The sequence below is a fragment of the Chiroxiphia lanceolata genome, chromosome 19, assembly GCF_009829145.1.
Source record: "Chiroxiphia lanceolata isolate bChiLan1 chromosome 19, bChiLan1.pri, whole genome shotgun sequence".
Taxonomy (NCBI): domain Eukaryota; kingdom Metazoa; phylum Chordata; class Aves; order Passeriformes; family Pipridae; genus Chiroxiphia; species Chiroxiphia lanceolata.
The window spans coordinates 1320252-1336755 of NC_045655.1; the positions used below are offsets into that span (position 1 = coordinate 1320252).

Genomic DNA, 16504 nt, shown 5'->3' on the forward strand with positions numbered 1-16504 from the left:
ACTACATGTCATGGGGATGTTTTTAAACCATCATTTTGAAAGCTGCTCATCTGACATTAACTATTGTAAGCAACCGAATTTTAATAGGATGGGGTAAGCTCTCACAGTCACAGAATCACAGAATGTGCTGAGTTGGAAGGGACCCACGAGGATCATTGAGTTCAACCCTCAGCCCTGCACGGGCCCATCCCCAAGAGTCACCCCCTGTGCCCCAGAGGATCAGCCAAACCCTCCTGCAGCTCTGGCAGCCTTGGGGCTGTACCCACTGCCCTGGGGAGCCTGGGCAGTGCCCAACCAGCCTCTGGGGGAAGAACCTTTGGCTGAGATCCAACCTGAGCCTGCCCTGACACAGCTCCAGCCATTCCCTGGCTGCTGTCCCTGGTTCCCCCAGAGCAGAGCTCAGGGCCTGCCCCTCTTCTGCCCCTGCCCAGGCAGTTGGAACTGCACTGAGGTCTCCCCTCAGTCTCCTCTTCTCCAGCTGAACACACCAAATGCCCTCAGTGTCCTCACAGGCCTTCAAATCAAGGCCCTTCCCCATCTTCATTACCCTCCTTTAGACACTCTCTAACGGCTTCAGGTCTTCCTTATACTGTGGTGCTCAAAATTGCGCCAAAAAAAAGGTTCTGTGCCCAGTGCAGGTGACCTGTGTGGTTTTGGGGACACTGCCTGGCAGGTGAAGTTCTCCTGCCACATGCAGGCTGCTGAGCTAAGGAGATTCTGGGGTCACTCGTGCCCATCCCTCTCTCTTCCCTTTGGCACACAGGTGAAAGACCTTCTGGAAGAGATGTTGCAGAAGCTGGGTGATGAGTTTAACATGGCAGAGCTGGTGGCCAGGGTGGAGCAGAGGACGCCCTACGCTGTGGTTGCCCTGCAGGAGTGCGAGCGCATGAACGTCCTCACCGGGGAGATCAAGCGCTCACTGCTGGAACTGGAGCTGGGCCTGAAGGTGGGACTGTGGGACAATCCTGGGGAATGGTGCTCAGGGAATGAAAGGGGCCACAGGGAATAAAAATGCTCACGTGCTGCTGGCTGCAAACCCATCTTGGCTCTGTGGGAAGGGCTCACAGATGGATTTCAAATGGCACGGTGCCCTCAGGCATGGGGAGGGGTTACACACACAGCACTGCCTGTGCTTTAGGAACAGAGACCAAGCACTTCTGGCCACCCCATATTGTGGCACAGCAACAGCAGGTCACTCAGAAATTGGGACGTGGCCTATTTAAATGTGAGCCAAAAATCACAACTTTTCATAAAATGTCCAGGTATGGGGGAACTTGGAACAAAGTGTCTTAGAGGCACAAGCTGGGCTGAAATCAAAGATTGGTTGTGTTTGAGGACACAAAATGTTCAGAACTGTAAGAGAAAAAGCCTAAAAATGCAAGTTTTGGAAGAAGTACAACTCCCCTTGCTGGGTATGAGTCACCTGCTGATGGAGGAGGGCCAGGACAGACCTACCCTAGGAAGACAACATCCCTGATGCTCCACCACAGCTGCTTCTCCACCCTGTAGGAAACAAGACTCTGCTCCAGGAGGGTGATTCTGTGTCCCTCTGGGTGCTGGCTTTGGCCACACTAGTTGGGATGCAGATTTCAGGGTTCAGCAGGGTGGGAGGGAGGGCTGTAATTGATACTTCATCCACTGGTAGAAATCATCTTCTGCATCCCCTCCCAGGCAGTTGGTGGGACAAAATATAACAGCTCTGGTTGCCCACTGGGGGATAAACCAGCAGGGATCAGGCTGCACTGCCAGGGAGTGAGGACATACCTGGCTGTCCTGGTGCCCTGCAACAACACTTCCCGATCCCCTTATCATCCCCAAAGACTCCCCCCCAGAGTCAGGTGCTGTACATCCCTTGAGAAAGCCCAAGTGCAGCACAGGGATGCAGCCTGGAGCTGGCAGCACAAACCTGGTGGCTTCAACACTGCCCTGCTGCCTTCCCTGCACCACCACACACAGCCCTGGGGGATGGCACAGAGTCACAGAGTGTGCTGAGCTGGAAGGGACCCACGAGGATCATTGAGTTCAACCCTCAGCCCTGCACAGGCCCATCCCCAAGAGTCACCCCCTGTGCCCCAGAGGATCAGCCAAACCCTCCTGCAGCTCTGGCAGCCTTGGGGCTGTGCCCACTGCCCTGGGGAGCCTGGGCAGTGCCCAACCAGCCTCTGGGGGAAGAACCTTTGGCTGAGATCCAACCTGAGCCTGCCCTGACACAGCTCCAGCCATTCCCTGCCTGCTGTCCCTGGGCCCCCCAGAGCAGAGATTCCATGGGATCAAGTAACAGTTCAGGGCAGCAGTTGCTGGGCATCCCTGCTCCATCATCTCTGGAAGGACGGGTTGTCGTCCAATTTCACCAAAATTCTCAGTTCCCAAAACCAGTTTGCACAGCGTAGGAACCATCTGCCTGAAGGATCTGCAGTGGCTTTGACCCAACTCCTTGGCAGGGAGAGCTGCTGGGTCGGCAAGGAGGGCCTGTCCTGAGATAGAAAGACATCCCAGCCCCCTCCTGAGGGCAGCTTGGAAGAGAGATCTCCAAAGGCCCTCCCTGCAGGGGCATGGTGAGGGGCAGGGTTGGCTCAGGGATTTGGGCAGCAGCTCTGCAGGGATGGGACTGGGCTGTTCCCAAATCCCAGCTGTGTGAACTGTACCCTGAATCCTGCACATGTGTCTGCAATGCATTTGCTGCTGCTGCTTATTTTCTTCATTAAAGAGAGACATATCACTGTCACTTTGTGGTGGCCAGTGTGGACAGTCCAGTTTAAAATAGGTTGGTATTTATGTAGTCAATTATTACAAACAGATTTCCCTTATTTTCTAGCATAAGGCAGTGGAATTGAAAATTCTGTTTTCTGAGACAGGTAAACAGAAGTGATTTAATGTTTCAATCCCAGAGCAGCAAACAAGATATAATTGCAACTTGGACAATGTGAGGCAATTAGATTTAATGTGGGGAAGAATATGCTGTTTAATATTGATAGGGGAATGAGGGGATGCACGAGCTTAAATAAAGCACAGACAAAATAAATGCTGAGAATCAACAATAGAGGGTGCAAACTTCTCCCAAAACCCTGCCATAAATCAGGGCAGGGCAGGAGGTGGTACCTGCAGAAAAGGAACCTCTAATGACTGGAGCAGCCTCAGCACCTGAGGGGGGATTCAGGCACCCAAGGCCAGGACTGGAAGAGAACTGCAAGGGAACAGTTTGAAGCTGTGCCAGGGCAGAGTCAGGTTGGATCTCAGCAAAAGGTTCTTCCCCCAGAGGCTGGTTGGGCACTGACCAGCCTCCCCAGGGCAGTGGGCACAGCTCCAAGGCTGCCAGAGCTCCAGGAGGGTTTGGCTGATCCTCTGAGGCACAGGGGGTGACTCTTGGGGATGGGCCTGTGCAGGGCCAGGAGTTGGACTCGATGATCCTTGGGGGTCCCTTCCAGCTCTGGATTCTATGAATCTGTGAATCTCTTCTATGGGATGAGCAGCACCATCAGAGTCAGCATTTCTTCATCTGCTGTTGGCTGAAGAGATATATTTGAAGGGCCTGATAGACCACCAATGGGCAATTCATGGAATCCTTCTGGTTGGAAAAGACCTTTAAGATCATCAAGTCCAATCATCAACCCAGCACCAACACCCTGACCTCCACTAAGCCATATCCTCGTGTTTTTTGAACACTTCCAGGGATGGTAAGTCCACCACAGCGTGTTCCAGTGCTTTACAACCCATTCTGTGAAGAAATTTTTCCTAATATCCGATCTAGCCCTCCTCTGGCACAGTTCTGTGTCTGCAGGCACTCGTGGGTCCCTGAAGAGCTGAGAGATGTCATGCATGACCCACAGCACTGCCCAGCATTGCCCATGTCCCCATGCCATGGGGCCTGTCGAGCAGCCAGGGAATGCTGATGGCTCTTTCTGCTGCCCTGACTTGACAGCTGGTCTTCACACTCAGTTTGGGGGAGAAATCCTACTTTAATTGTTCCTTCCCAAAGCTTCCTTCCCAAAGCAGCTCCTGTTAGAGCCGCTGGAGCTCGTTAATCCCTGGGGCTGGGGTTCTGCACTGACAGCCCTCAGAGGAGGAGAGTTTATAAACCAGGAGCCTCAGAGCTCAGCAGAGAATAAATAAAGCCTGGAGGAAGCAAATCTTACTGGTTTTAACTGACTATCTGCCAAAAGAAGGCGCTTTGGAAATGTCAGGCCTAATTTGAATTTTTTGAATAATTCATTGTGTCTTTGTAGCGGAAAGTGATTGTTTGGTCCAAAAATAGGAGACATCCCATTAAGAGGAAGAGAAATTGCAATAGACTGGTGGCCATCAAAAATAACTGGCACGTTGCACTTCAAAGTCCTTTGTTCTGGCTGACTTGGGTGGGACCAGAGGCTGGGCTGAAACACTTGCATGTTAATGCTGTACCAGCCTCATCTTTGCAAGCAGATCTTTTATTTTGCAATTTGGGTGAAGGATAAGCCTCCAAAATGAGGATAATATATATTCTAAAATAACCAAGTTAGACCAAATTTCTATAGGCTAACGGGGTATTTCACTGTATCAAGTGAAAATAAAATAACCTGAACTGAGAAAACAATTTGTGACAATAGTGTGCTCATCTGGAGGAAATGGCTGCAGGCTGATTAGGGTTTCCTTCAAGAGTGTCTTTAATGAAAATTACTCCCAGCATTTGGGAAAAATAAAATGAAAAAAGTAACTTGAATCATTTCAGATGCACTTTAGTATTCAGCATCTGAAATGCAAATTTATGCATAATTGTGTTTGGACAACTACATGAGATTGCTGCTGTAGATGCTTTGAACCCTCACAGGAGGCTCTGACATTATGCTTGGATGCACAGGTTTTAAAAATTGCTTTTCTCAAGCCTTGCTGAGAATTACATTTGCTAATTCATTTGTTTCCTGAAAGTAAAACTAGACATGATATATGATCAGGGGGTTATGTCTTTAAATCAATTTGACTGCTTGCACACATTTTGCAAGATTTTTTCCTGTGTTAAAACCTATCCAGGAGTGCAAAATCCTCCTGTCTCAGTGTCCTGCTGTGGCCAGTGCAGGACTTTGCTCCTCAGACTATTTTTAGTTCCTCTATGGTCTTGTCATGGCTTTAGACCATTGATACTTCCTTTCCATGTCCAGTTTCTCCTAAGATGGGAGATGGTGACCCACAGGGTATGAACAAAGAAGGAATTGCAATGGTGCTTCAGGGTTTGTGGCCAGTGTTCAATACCAAAGTCATGACAACTGCCCTGATGGGGTCAGACCATCCTGACAGCCTGGAGAAGGTCCCTACCAGCCCCTCTGATCTTCTGGAGGCTGAGCTTTGATGCTGGATCAGGAAATTGTCTCTGAGTGTGTTATGGAGAGAGTGAAACACAGGTGCCCAAGAGGAAACCCCTGGGGCTTGCACTGCCTTGTGTGTCTGTCACTTCATGGCAAATGCCAACATGAGCCATCTCTCAGTTGTGTTGGACCCTCGTGCTTGGAGTCACCCAGGACTTCAAAGCCCTTTGACCACATGACCCATCATTTTGAGATTCCCCACAGTTGTAAAATCATTGAGTAGAAATCATGGAGAGGCAGAGACTCCCCTAGGATGGCACAGGTGAGGTGTGTTTTGAAAGGTGGTTGCAGTTGTTCCTCATGTTTAATATTCCTGCTTCCACCTTTTCATTTAACCTCATTTGTTTCTTTTAGCTTCAAAGACCTCAAACTCTTTGTACTCATGATTTTCTCTATCCACCATAATCTGTTCTCCTTGGGGAAACCCAGCAGGTTCAGATGGTGTGGCAGAGGTTTAATCATGCCTTGTACCAGTCCCTCCTGATGAGACAGGAACATTTCCCAGGGAAATCCACAGACCTTGGGAGGGAGGAGGAATCTGATTAGAGATCCCAGGGCCGCAGCATCTTCCGGGCATGGGGCAGTGCAAAAGTCCTCTGAGCTTCCATTGGAATTGGTGGGTGCTGGGGACTTCCCCTTGAAGTCCTGCCCTTGCTTATTGCCAGACAAGATGGATTTTATTGTGGATGTTTAGAATTTTTCACAGGAACAGAAAAAGAGAAAAAAAATAATAATGAGAAAAATATGAAGAAGAAGACGACGATGAAGATGGAGAAGAATAAAAAGATGAAGAAGGAGGAGAAGAAAAGAAGGAGAAGAAAAAGATGAAGGAGAAGAAGAAAAGAATCAGCATAAGAAGAAGAAAAACATGAAGAAGGAGAAGAAGAAGGAGGAGAAGAAGAAGAAAAGAAAAAGAAAAAGGAGGGGGAAAAAAAGAGAAAAAAATAGGGTTGTAAGTCAAGTTCTAAAAAGCCAGAAGTGCTTGAATGGACATTTCCAAGGCCTGAATTCAGCTGACAGCCCTCTTTGCTCCCACACAACAGTGTATGGGGCAGGTGTGTGTCCAAAGCCCTTGTTGAAGTTGTCACACAGCAGCTCCCAGGGCTGTGGTTGGTTCAGGGCATTCCTGTCCTGGACACTTGTCTGCCAAGGTGGAGGCTCTGGGCTCTTTGCAGAAGGACCTGCTGACCCCAGAGCAAGCCTGGTTTGCCCTAAAGAGGCTGGAGAGAGATGGGGATCAGGTTCTTCTCCCAGCAAACAAGGGACAGGACAAGAGGAAACAGCCTCAAGCTGCACCAGGGAAGGTTTAGATTGAATATTAGGGAAAATTTCTTCATGGAAAGGGTTGTAAAGCCCTGGCACAGCTGCCCAAGGCAGTGGTGGAGTCACCATCCCTGGGAATGTTCAAAAAACATGTGAATGTGGCACTTGAGTACGTGGTTTAGCGGTGAACATGGTGGTGGTGGGTGATCTTAAAGGTCTTTTCCAGCTTTACCCATTCCATGATTCTGTGGTTCTAAGCCTCGATGACTCCATGCAGAGCTTCCACTTGTTGGTGTTGGATGCACCAGGTTCCATCACCCAGGGCACCCTCCTGTGTCCCGTGCTCTGGTGGGTGTCCAGCTGTGACCTTGTCCCTCTGGAGCCTGGCAGTGGTGCCTGCAGGTCAGAGCCCTGCAGGGCATGGTCAGCCCAGGAACAAAGTGCAAAGATTTGGAACTGCTGGGTCTGCCAAGAATTGCTAAATGTTTGTGGGGGTGAGGTGCTTTGAGCAGATTTCAACTTTTGCTAAAGCTTCCTGGATTTTTGTGGCCCCTGTACAGAGCACCTCTGCTGACCTCATGGCTGGAGGCACTGACATCCTGGGAAAGAACAGTTGGAATTTTTTAATGTGAATAGACTGACCCAATTCCCTCACCCTTGTTCTCAGCAATGGCTCAACTGATTTCAGTTGATCTTTCCAAAAACACTCAGCCTGAGGCAAAGAGAAACTGTAAGTCACATAAATTCTGGTGAAATGATAAGGGGATAAAAGGAAGTTTTTATAATGGAAACCAGTGATCATTCCTGATCATTATCTGATCATTCCATATAGGAGAAGCCCAGCCTGTGTTTGCAGGTTTTTTATTTGCAGCCTTGCTTGGTTTGAGTGGGGCAGAATCACAGATTAGTTGTTCAGGATATTGTCTAGTCCAACCCCATCCCCAAAACAGGGACAGGTTATCTGGGACCCACTCCAGTTGGGTTTGGAAATTTCCAAGGATGGAGACTCAGAGCCTCTCTGGATAACCTGTTCCAGTGTTTAGCCACCCTGACATTGTATTTTGATGGAATGTCCTGTATTTAAAATGGTTCTCATTGCCTCATGTCCTGTCACTGAACACCCCTGAGAAGAGTCTGGCTCCATGTTCTTTGCCTCCTGACATCAGATGTTCATAGGCATTGAGAACCCCCCTGAGCCACCTCTCCCTGAGGCCGAGCAGTCCTCAGCACTGGTCCCAGCACAGCAGACGTGGCCTCACCAGTGCCATGACAAGGACATGGTCTCCAACCTATCCCAGGCTCAGAGAAGCTCCAAGCACTGCTGCAGTCCCAGGCACAGCCCCTGTCAGCAGCTTGGCCTGAGCTGAGCCTCTGCTGTGCCAGTCAGCTGCCCCAGGTGGGGACAATGACTCGTGGAGTGTCACCACCCCACATGTACCCTGGTGAGCTCCATCTGTGTGTCCCCTGGTGCAACCTGCTGCACAACCTGCTGCAGCTCTGAAAAGCCTCTCCCAGCTGTCCTTTAGCCTTGGTAACATCCAGACATCTCTCATCTAGATTTCATAAGATTTCAGCTGGATACAGCAAGAATTTTCTTAATTTTAGTCTCTCAGGCCATGGGAACCCTCTGCAGAGCACCACGAGTTCAAGAGGGATGTGTGGTTGATGTGCAGAACCCCTCTTTGGCCAGGCAATGGTGTTCCAGCTCTTCTGCCTGAACAAAAGTGATCCAGGTTTCTAAATGCTTTAAAACTAATTAATTGCTGCATAAAGGATAAGTCAAACCTTTCTCTTTATCTCACCTGGCTGAATCATATCTTACTTTGTTATGTGTTTCCCTACTGTGAAAGGAACTGTGATTACATTTGCAGACAACACGTGAAGTTAAAAAGAAAGTCTTGCACTGCCAAAGCAATAGATGAGGAGAGGAGAGAAAGGAAGTGGAGGAGAGGAGGGGAGAGGACTTGACTTAACAAACATTTGGACAGTTTTGGAGTAGATCATCAGAGACTCCAGTGTCCTGCCCTGGCAGTGAATGAGAACACCTTTGAACCTTTGAAAACTGGCTCTAACAAATCTTCAGTCCACAAGTCCAAACAGAAAAAAAAAGGGGCCAACTGAGGGACACCCTTTTCACTGTCCCACAGCTTCTCCTCCCAGTAGTGTGTTTACAGCAGGGAAGATGAGGATGCAGGAATGTGCAAGAGAAGGTGTTCAGGAAAGCCCCAAACTCTTGAAGCCCTTCACAGTCCATGACCACCAGTGACTGTGTGGGGTGAGCTGCTGTTCCTCACGTCCCAGCCCAGCTTCTGCTTGAACAGCCTTTGCTGAACAGTTATCAGTGCTAATTGTGCCCTTTCTCACACAGGGAGAGCTGACCATGACAAGTGACATGGAGAGCCTGCAGAATGCCCTCTTCTTGGACATGGTGCCCGAGTCCTGGGGAAGGAGGTCCTACCCTTCCACAGCCAGCCTGGGCACGTGGTTCACTGACCTCCTCGCTCGCATCAACGAGCTGGACACCTGGACTGGAGACTTCTCCCTGCCCTGCACGGTGTGGCTTGGTGGGTTCTTCAACCCCCAGTCCATCCTGACAGCCATCATGCAGACCACGGCCAGGAAGAACAAGTGGCCTTTGGACAGGCTGGCCCTGCAGTGTGATGTGACAAAGAAGAGCAGAGAGGACTTTGCCAGCCCCCCTCGGGAAGGGGCCTATGTCCATGGCCTGTTCATGGAAGGAGCACGCTGGGATGCACAGGTGAGCTCACCAAGGCTCTTGGGTTGGGAGGGAAGCCATGGATGTCATGTCCTTATTCCTTGGTGCTGCACTCAGGAAACTTCTCAGCCTGGAAACAGTCATCTGAGCTACCTCTTCAGGAAGGACAGATGGGAGATCTGGGCCTCTCCTGGGAGGCCCAGAGTGGGGGGTCTAAGGTGGTCAGAGGAATCATCCTTTGGAGCTCAGCTCCATGGCTGTGAAGGGAGTCCAGGGTGCTCAGCTTGGACTGACACATCCAGTGTGTCCCGGGTGAATCTCACTGACTGAACTGTGCTCAGTACTCGAGGTCCTGCTACAGACAGACACCACAGGGTCCTGGCAGAGCTGCACTGTCCCCACACCTCCACATGGTGTGATTTCACTGCTGCCTCCAAAAGTGACAGATTTTTTGGGGTCACTGCTCTGTTCCCTGTTTGGCAGCAGTGGGGAGAGAGGAGAGGACTCTGCTTTCCTATGTGCTTACATCCTCAGGGCAGGATGGGTGGGATGTGCCACACTCAGGACACTGTGCTTCCATTGTCAGGTGCTGCAGGATGTGACCAAAAATTAATCATATTCTTTATCCATTCCCTTAAATAAAGCTTGATGAAGGTCTAACCTGGATAGTCCACATGGACTCAGGCTGATGACTCAGGATGGGGGGTGGGCTGACCCTGGACAAGCAGAACACAGTGAGTGTCCCTTGCTCTTCTTTCCCCCTCTGGGTGAGAGGGACACCTTTCAGCTGGAGCACAACCTCAGGCAGCCAAGATGAGGACCATACCCATCCCTTGGGCACTTGCTGTTCCTGCCTGTGGAGCTGTGGCATCCTCTTGGAGCAGCATCCCAAGGAGCACAGCTCTCCCTGTGAGTCCTTCTGACAGTTGTCAGCTGCAGGAGCACAGCCTGCAGAGCCAGAGCCCTCAGACTGACAATTCCCACTGGGTCTGGTTCTGTGAGTTGCCTGGCCTGTGGGGCTGTGATTCCCAGTTTGTGCTGTGTGTGGCAATTCAAGGACAGTGGTTCCTGCAGCTCTTCCTGTGCTCTGCTGCTGCTGCCAGGGATCTGTGAGAGAGAGAACACTGACCAAAGTGGGTCACCCAAAACCTTCTGATCTGTGTCAAGTTTACCCTCTCACAAGAAGAGGCTTTTATGTCAGACACAGCTCTTTACCCAGAGCCAGCTCTTAAGACTCCAAGTCTTAACCTCGAAGATCCCACTTTATCTGCTGTGGGACCTGGTGGGCGGCTGCTGAGGAGCCTGTTAGATCCTGAATCCCGACCTGACCTTGCAATTCATGTCCAACACTCACTACTTATAATGTCATCTCCCTCTCTGCAATGGTTTGCCTTGAAGGACAGGAAATTAAGCAAAGCTTTGACCTCACTGAGTGATGCCATCCAGTGCATTTGATCACAAATCCTTGGGAAGGTCAAACTTCCAGCCCCTTTTTCACTCTGGAAATGGGTTGACATGTACACTGGGTCTGGAAAGCCACAGGCAGTCAGGAACATGGGCAAAGGCTCTGTCAGGGGATTGCAGTGAAGGTCTCGTGTGGGTGTCATGTCAGATCCCCTCCATGGCTTTGCTCTGCTCCCAGCAGAGCTCCCAGCAGCAGAACAGGGACCAACCAGCCCAGTCTGTTTCCCAGCCCTGGTCCCACAGTTCCCTGACTATTCCCTTCTCTAAGTCTGTGGTGTGGCTGCCACACACAGCCCCTTGGAATCACAGCCCTCACCACAGGGAGCACTGCATTTCAGCTGCCCTCAAACCCTGACATCTGACAGGTACAAACCAACTGGACACAACACAACAGAGAAAGTTTAAAAACATTCCTGGTCATGCATATCAAATAATCCTTTTTAAAAAATTCCAGTGACTGGTGTTACATTTTCCTTTACCATCCTTGCCACCATTACTAGAATTGAGTCCTGCTCAGGTTTTGCCCAGGTTTTACCCAGTGCCAGGCAGGGCTGGAAGGGAAGAGTGAGAAGTTTTGGTGGTGCAAAGCCAGAAATCTTGTGGCTTCTCCCCTCTGCCTCCCCCTAATAACTCATCCAGGTGATTGCATTCAGCAATGAGCTTTGTCTGCAGGGACCATCCCAGCCCCAGGAACTGTGTTTTTCTGATTACATTTTCCTTGTGATTGAAAGATACTGAGCAAATACCTTTATGGAACCATTCATAATCTCTGGTATCGTGCTTCAATTTATTTCAGAAAGGAAAAGGATATTTTCACGGGTTGCTGCTCACACTGAAATACCATTTCCACTGAGTGGAACTATTCATTTCACCTATAATCCAGTGAGCACCAGTATATTAATGGATGCAGGACTTTTAAAACAGGTGCACAGCTCTTTTGGGTTGTATACTCCTTCCAAATTAATCCTCTGATAAAAATGGCAGGCCCTATTTAGAAGCATCCTCTGGGGAACACCTCCACTCTTAAAGAATATTTCATATTTAGGTTGTGCCTCCAAAAAAGGAAAAAGTCCCTCTATGTTCTGCTACACACATTTTTCTATTTATTTAAACATTTATATTTGCCCTTGGGTGTCTTAAATTTATAAAACATTCATTACAAACCAGCAGGCAGCTATTAAATTAAATAAAACTAAGCAGATTATTTTGGGTGCAAATGATGTGTTGCTGCAGCCCTGTTCAAGTCAGTGGCACTCAGTGAGAGATGCTTCCACTGGGGACACTCTGAGACATTTTATCTCAAGCCAGGGGAGCCTTGCTGACTGATTCCTGGCTTTCCTGCTCTCAGCAATGGCGAGTTTGATGCCAAGTATGTGCCCTGCAACTCCCCAAGGGGAGAAGTGGCTTTTACACCACATGTGGCAAGTGAAGCCTTGCCAGGTGCAAACAGCACAGCCCACTGTCATGGAACCATGGAGTCATGGAATGGGTTGGGTTGGAAGGGACCTTAAAGCTCATCTTTAAGTGAGACACCTTCCACCAGCCCAGGTTGCTCCAAGCCCCGTCCAACCTGGCCTTGGACACTTCCAGGGATGGGGCAGCCACAGCTTCTCTGGGCAACCTGTGCCAGGGCCTCACCACCCTCACAGGGAAGAATTTCTTCTCATTCCTCTGGTCCAGTTGAAGCCACAAACCCCATCACTCTCTGGACCCCCTTAGGGTGATGTTTCTGCTGCTCCTCTGCTGGTCCCCAACCCGTCCTCCCTGCAAACAGGTTCCAATGTCCCAAAGGCAGCTGAGCCGTGCTGGGGTCCTTGGGCCAACTGACCCCAATGGGCTGTGCTGGGAGGGCCCCTGTGCTGGTGAACCTCAGTGTGCACAGAGTGTGAGGGGTGTTGGGTGTTGTCTCACTGGGTCTGGAGTTGGGCCCATCATTCCCCAGCCCAGCCTCGTGACATCTGTTTTGTGTCTTCAGGCCCATCAACATGTTCCCTCTCAATGGCCTGTTGGGAAGCCAGGACAAGCAAAAAGGGCTTTGTCAGGATCTGAGGCCTGAGCTCCCCAAGCTTTGCACCAGGAAAAGCTGTGCCAGTAGTCAGGAAAAATTGCTTTCAGAGTAGAATTAATTTCTGATCATAAGAGCGATAAAAAATGCAAATGCAAATCAGCCCAGACATAACAAAATGATGTGTTACATGGAGGTACCTCAGGAAGTTTTCAACTCTTGGTAACCCAGAAACAGGTAGAATATTTCTTGGAAATTTGATTTGAAGCAGTCCCAGCAGTTAAAAAAAAAAAAAAAGAGAACTGATCAAAATCCAGTCTCAGAACTGAAAGATGTATATTTCAAAAGAGTGCATAACAATGTTTAATAAATAGCTACTTTGCAAGGTATTATAAGAATTATTTAATGTTTGTTCAGCACATTGAAAATATAAAATCCTAAATGAGAGCTGGATTTATCACAGTTCAGTATAACAGATGGCATTAGTACAATTAAACTGAGGTGTGTGGCAAGAGGGATTATTTTTCTTCACTCATTTGCAGAACTAAATAAACTACTGGAGAGGCTGAACCTCATTCCACAGCCCTGATGTAAGAGCACTGGAAATAATAATGATATGTGAGGGTCAGCTGCAGGGAGAGGCTGTTTCTCTAGCACTGAAAAGCTTTGTTTCTGTTTCTCTGTTTTCATTTGGTCTCTCTAACTTCCATTAACAATTTTGCAGCTCCCTGGAAATGGATTGATGTGTAGGGCATTTTATTGTCAGAAAGGGAGACAGAAGATCCCAGAGAAACCCAAATGAGAGAAACAAGCTGTTGATTTCTTGCCCTGGCAGAGCACTGTCTTTGTCCTGTGTTGGGCAGCCTGGGCAGGGCATTGCTCTGAAGGGGATATTTAGTGACAATATTCCCTTAGGAACAGACCTGTTGAATCCTCCTTGTTGGTGTGAGCACCTGTGAGAGGGGAAACCAGCCTGTGGTGCTTTTGGGGCTACGCAAACCACTGTGTGCGTTTCATTTCCCAGCCAAGTGCTCAGATTTTGGTGGTGGGATGGAACCTCACTTGGTGACTTTTAGTGCGTGTTGTTCAGGTGCCCACCATTGCTCCTGCCACAAGCAACACTTCCCTCGAGGGGAGTTTGGTCTGGCAAAACCTTGAGAAAGAGCTGCATGAGAATAATCCCAGAATCCCAAAATCCTTGAGGTTGGAAAAGCCCTCCCAGCCCATCGAGTCCACCCTGTGCCCAATCCCCACCTTGTCCCCCAGCCCAGAGCACTGAGTGCCATGGCCAGGCCTTCCTTGGACACCTCCAGGGGTGGGGACTCCAAACCTCCCTGGGCAGCCCCTGCCAAGGCCTGACCACCCTTTGCAGGAAGAAATTCCTTCTGATATCCAACCTGACCCTCCCCTGGCACAGCCTGAGGCTGTGTCCTCTCATCCTGTCCCTTGTTGCCTGGCAATAGGACAAGAGGAAATGGCCTCAAGCTGCACCACAGTAGAAGCCAGAACAAGTGAAGTGAAGACTTTGCCCATAATGTGGCTGGACAGAGCCAAGAATGTTGTTCCCCCACAAAGTCCTGCTCAGATGTGTGTGGGTCTGAGCACCTGATGGGAGGCAGGCTCTGTACCCTTGACATAATCTGCACTGAGAGAGGCTCGTGGTGAGACAGGGCAGGTGTTGGATCCAGACCCTCCTTCCCTCAGACTCATCCAGCCCCTTGAGCTCAGGAAAGCTGTTTGCACTTCCCCAGTAAGACCAACCTGTATAAAAATCACAGAAGATGATGCTGTGATGGAGCAGCTGGTGGACACCTTGGAACTCTAACTGAGCTTTGTCTCCTTTCCTTTGCAGGCCGGGCTGATCACCGATGCCAGGCTCAAGGAGCTCACCCCAGCCATGCCTGTCCTGTTCATCAGGGCCATCCCTGCTGACAAACAGGACACCAGGGCCATGTACCCATGTCCTCTGTACAAAACACGCCAGAGAGGCCCAACTTACGTGTGGACTTTCGACCTTAAAACCAAGGACAACCCTGCCAAGTGGGTGCTGGCTGGTGTGGCCCTGCTGCTGCAGGTCTAGGGGCACCCCCACACCCCTCATTCGAAAACCCCAACATTGCCTTCCTCAGGCAATTTAAACAATTAAACGCTGAGGTTTAGCCCAAGCTCCATCTCTCCAATGGCCTCAGTCCCTAGGACTCTCTCTGAGCACTGGGGACATGGCCATAACAGAGCCTGTGAAAGGTGACAGAGGTACAGAGGGACATGTGGACCAGGCTCATGGCTGCTGTAAACCCAGATCTTGTAATTCCTACCCTGCTGCACTGGAGCACTGGAAGATCCCAGCCTGCAGCCTGATAATCCACACTCAGAGGTGTGAAATATCTTAATCTAAACCTAGTTTTTATTTCTATTTTATATTCCAAAGTAGTTTTAAAATCAGTGGACTTTTCCAAAACACTTAGATAGTCCAGTGACTTGTGAAATTCTCCAGACCTTGTTTTTTTCTCTGTGTTCCTTTCCCATGTGTGTGATGTTGCAAGCTGGAAGGTGAGCAGATGTTGTGGTTATAAACTGTTTCTTGCTAACTGTCTAAATTTTAGAAACACTGAAAATAGTGGTAATATCCAACGTGCTTAATGGAATCAACTGTAAAAGTAGAGCACAGGTGTTATTTAAGAGAATTTTTCATGGTCATAGAGACTTATTGGGTCTGGCTGAGCTGGAGTTCATTTCCCCACAGCAGCCCTCTCAGTGCTGTGCTGTGCACTGGTAGCCAGAAGGGTGTTGGTAACACACCAGTGTTTTGGCTGCTGTTGAGCACAGCATTAGCACTGTAACATTCCCTCCTCAATGAAAGGAAGATCTTGGGAAGGGACACAGCCAGGCCAGCTGATCCAAACTAACTAAAGGGATATTCCAGGCCACATGATTCATTGTGTCCAATGGCTGAGGAACCATCACGTGTACCCAAGCCCTGGTTCTCGGGAGGGGCCGCCCATTGCTGCTCTTGGGAAGTAGAGAATAAACCCTGTTACCTTTTGCTTTTACATACGCAAGCTTCTACTTTACTTTTGGCTTTAAATAAACTGCCTTATCCCAACCCATGAGTTGGTTTTTTTCCACCTTACTCTCTCCCCTGTCCCACTGGGAAGGGGAGTGATAGAGTGGCTGGGTGGGTTCCAGGTGTTCAGCCAAGGTGAGCCCTCCACAGTCCTTTCTGGTGCCCAACGTGGGATGAGATAAAGGCAGTTATATATATATATATGTACATATATATATGTATATATACATATATATATATATTGCATGCTATAGTGATAATAGCTGTTGAATAGCAAGCTCCTGTGTGGGACATGGAGTTTGCTGGCTGCACTGCTTATCATTTTATTTTGCTAAGTTTTGGGAACATATTAATCTAAACAGTGTCTCCATCCTTTGCTTTTACACCAATGGCCTTGTTATTCTCGGGGAGTTGTCTTCTGGGGAGCTGTCTGAGGACGATGGAGGAACACACCCTTTCCCCCTTCCCTGGCATTGATATAAATGGCTTTATAATGAAGTCTTCCATGCTCCTTGCTAATCCTTATGTGAGCTGTTTAGTAATGTTACTGTTGCTAACTAATACTGTCAGCACATTAGGGAGTTCTTGGATTCTGGTGTTATCCTGGTGTAGGAGAAAACAAACTTTAGGTGATGATATATTGGGATGCACCCCGA

At 49.1% G+C, this 16504-nt stretch overlaps 1 protein-coding gene across 1 annotated transcript in view; it reads left to right on the top strand.

Moving 5' to 3' along the window:
* DNAH9 (dynein axonemal heavy chain 9) overlaps positions 1 to 15711 on the top strand; it is a 185833-nt gene extending 170122 nt beyond the window's left edge. The window contains 3 exon segments of the mRNA XM_032706809.1: positions 764 to 946; positions 8968 to 9357; positions 14637 to 15711. Of these exon segments, the coding sequence (XP_032562700.1) occupies positions 764 to 946; positions 8968 to 9357; positions 14637 to 14864 (801 nt within the window). The 3' untranslated portion in view covers positions 14865 to 15711.
* Positions 15712 to 16504: the final 793 nt, after the last annotated feature.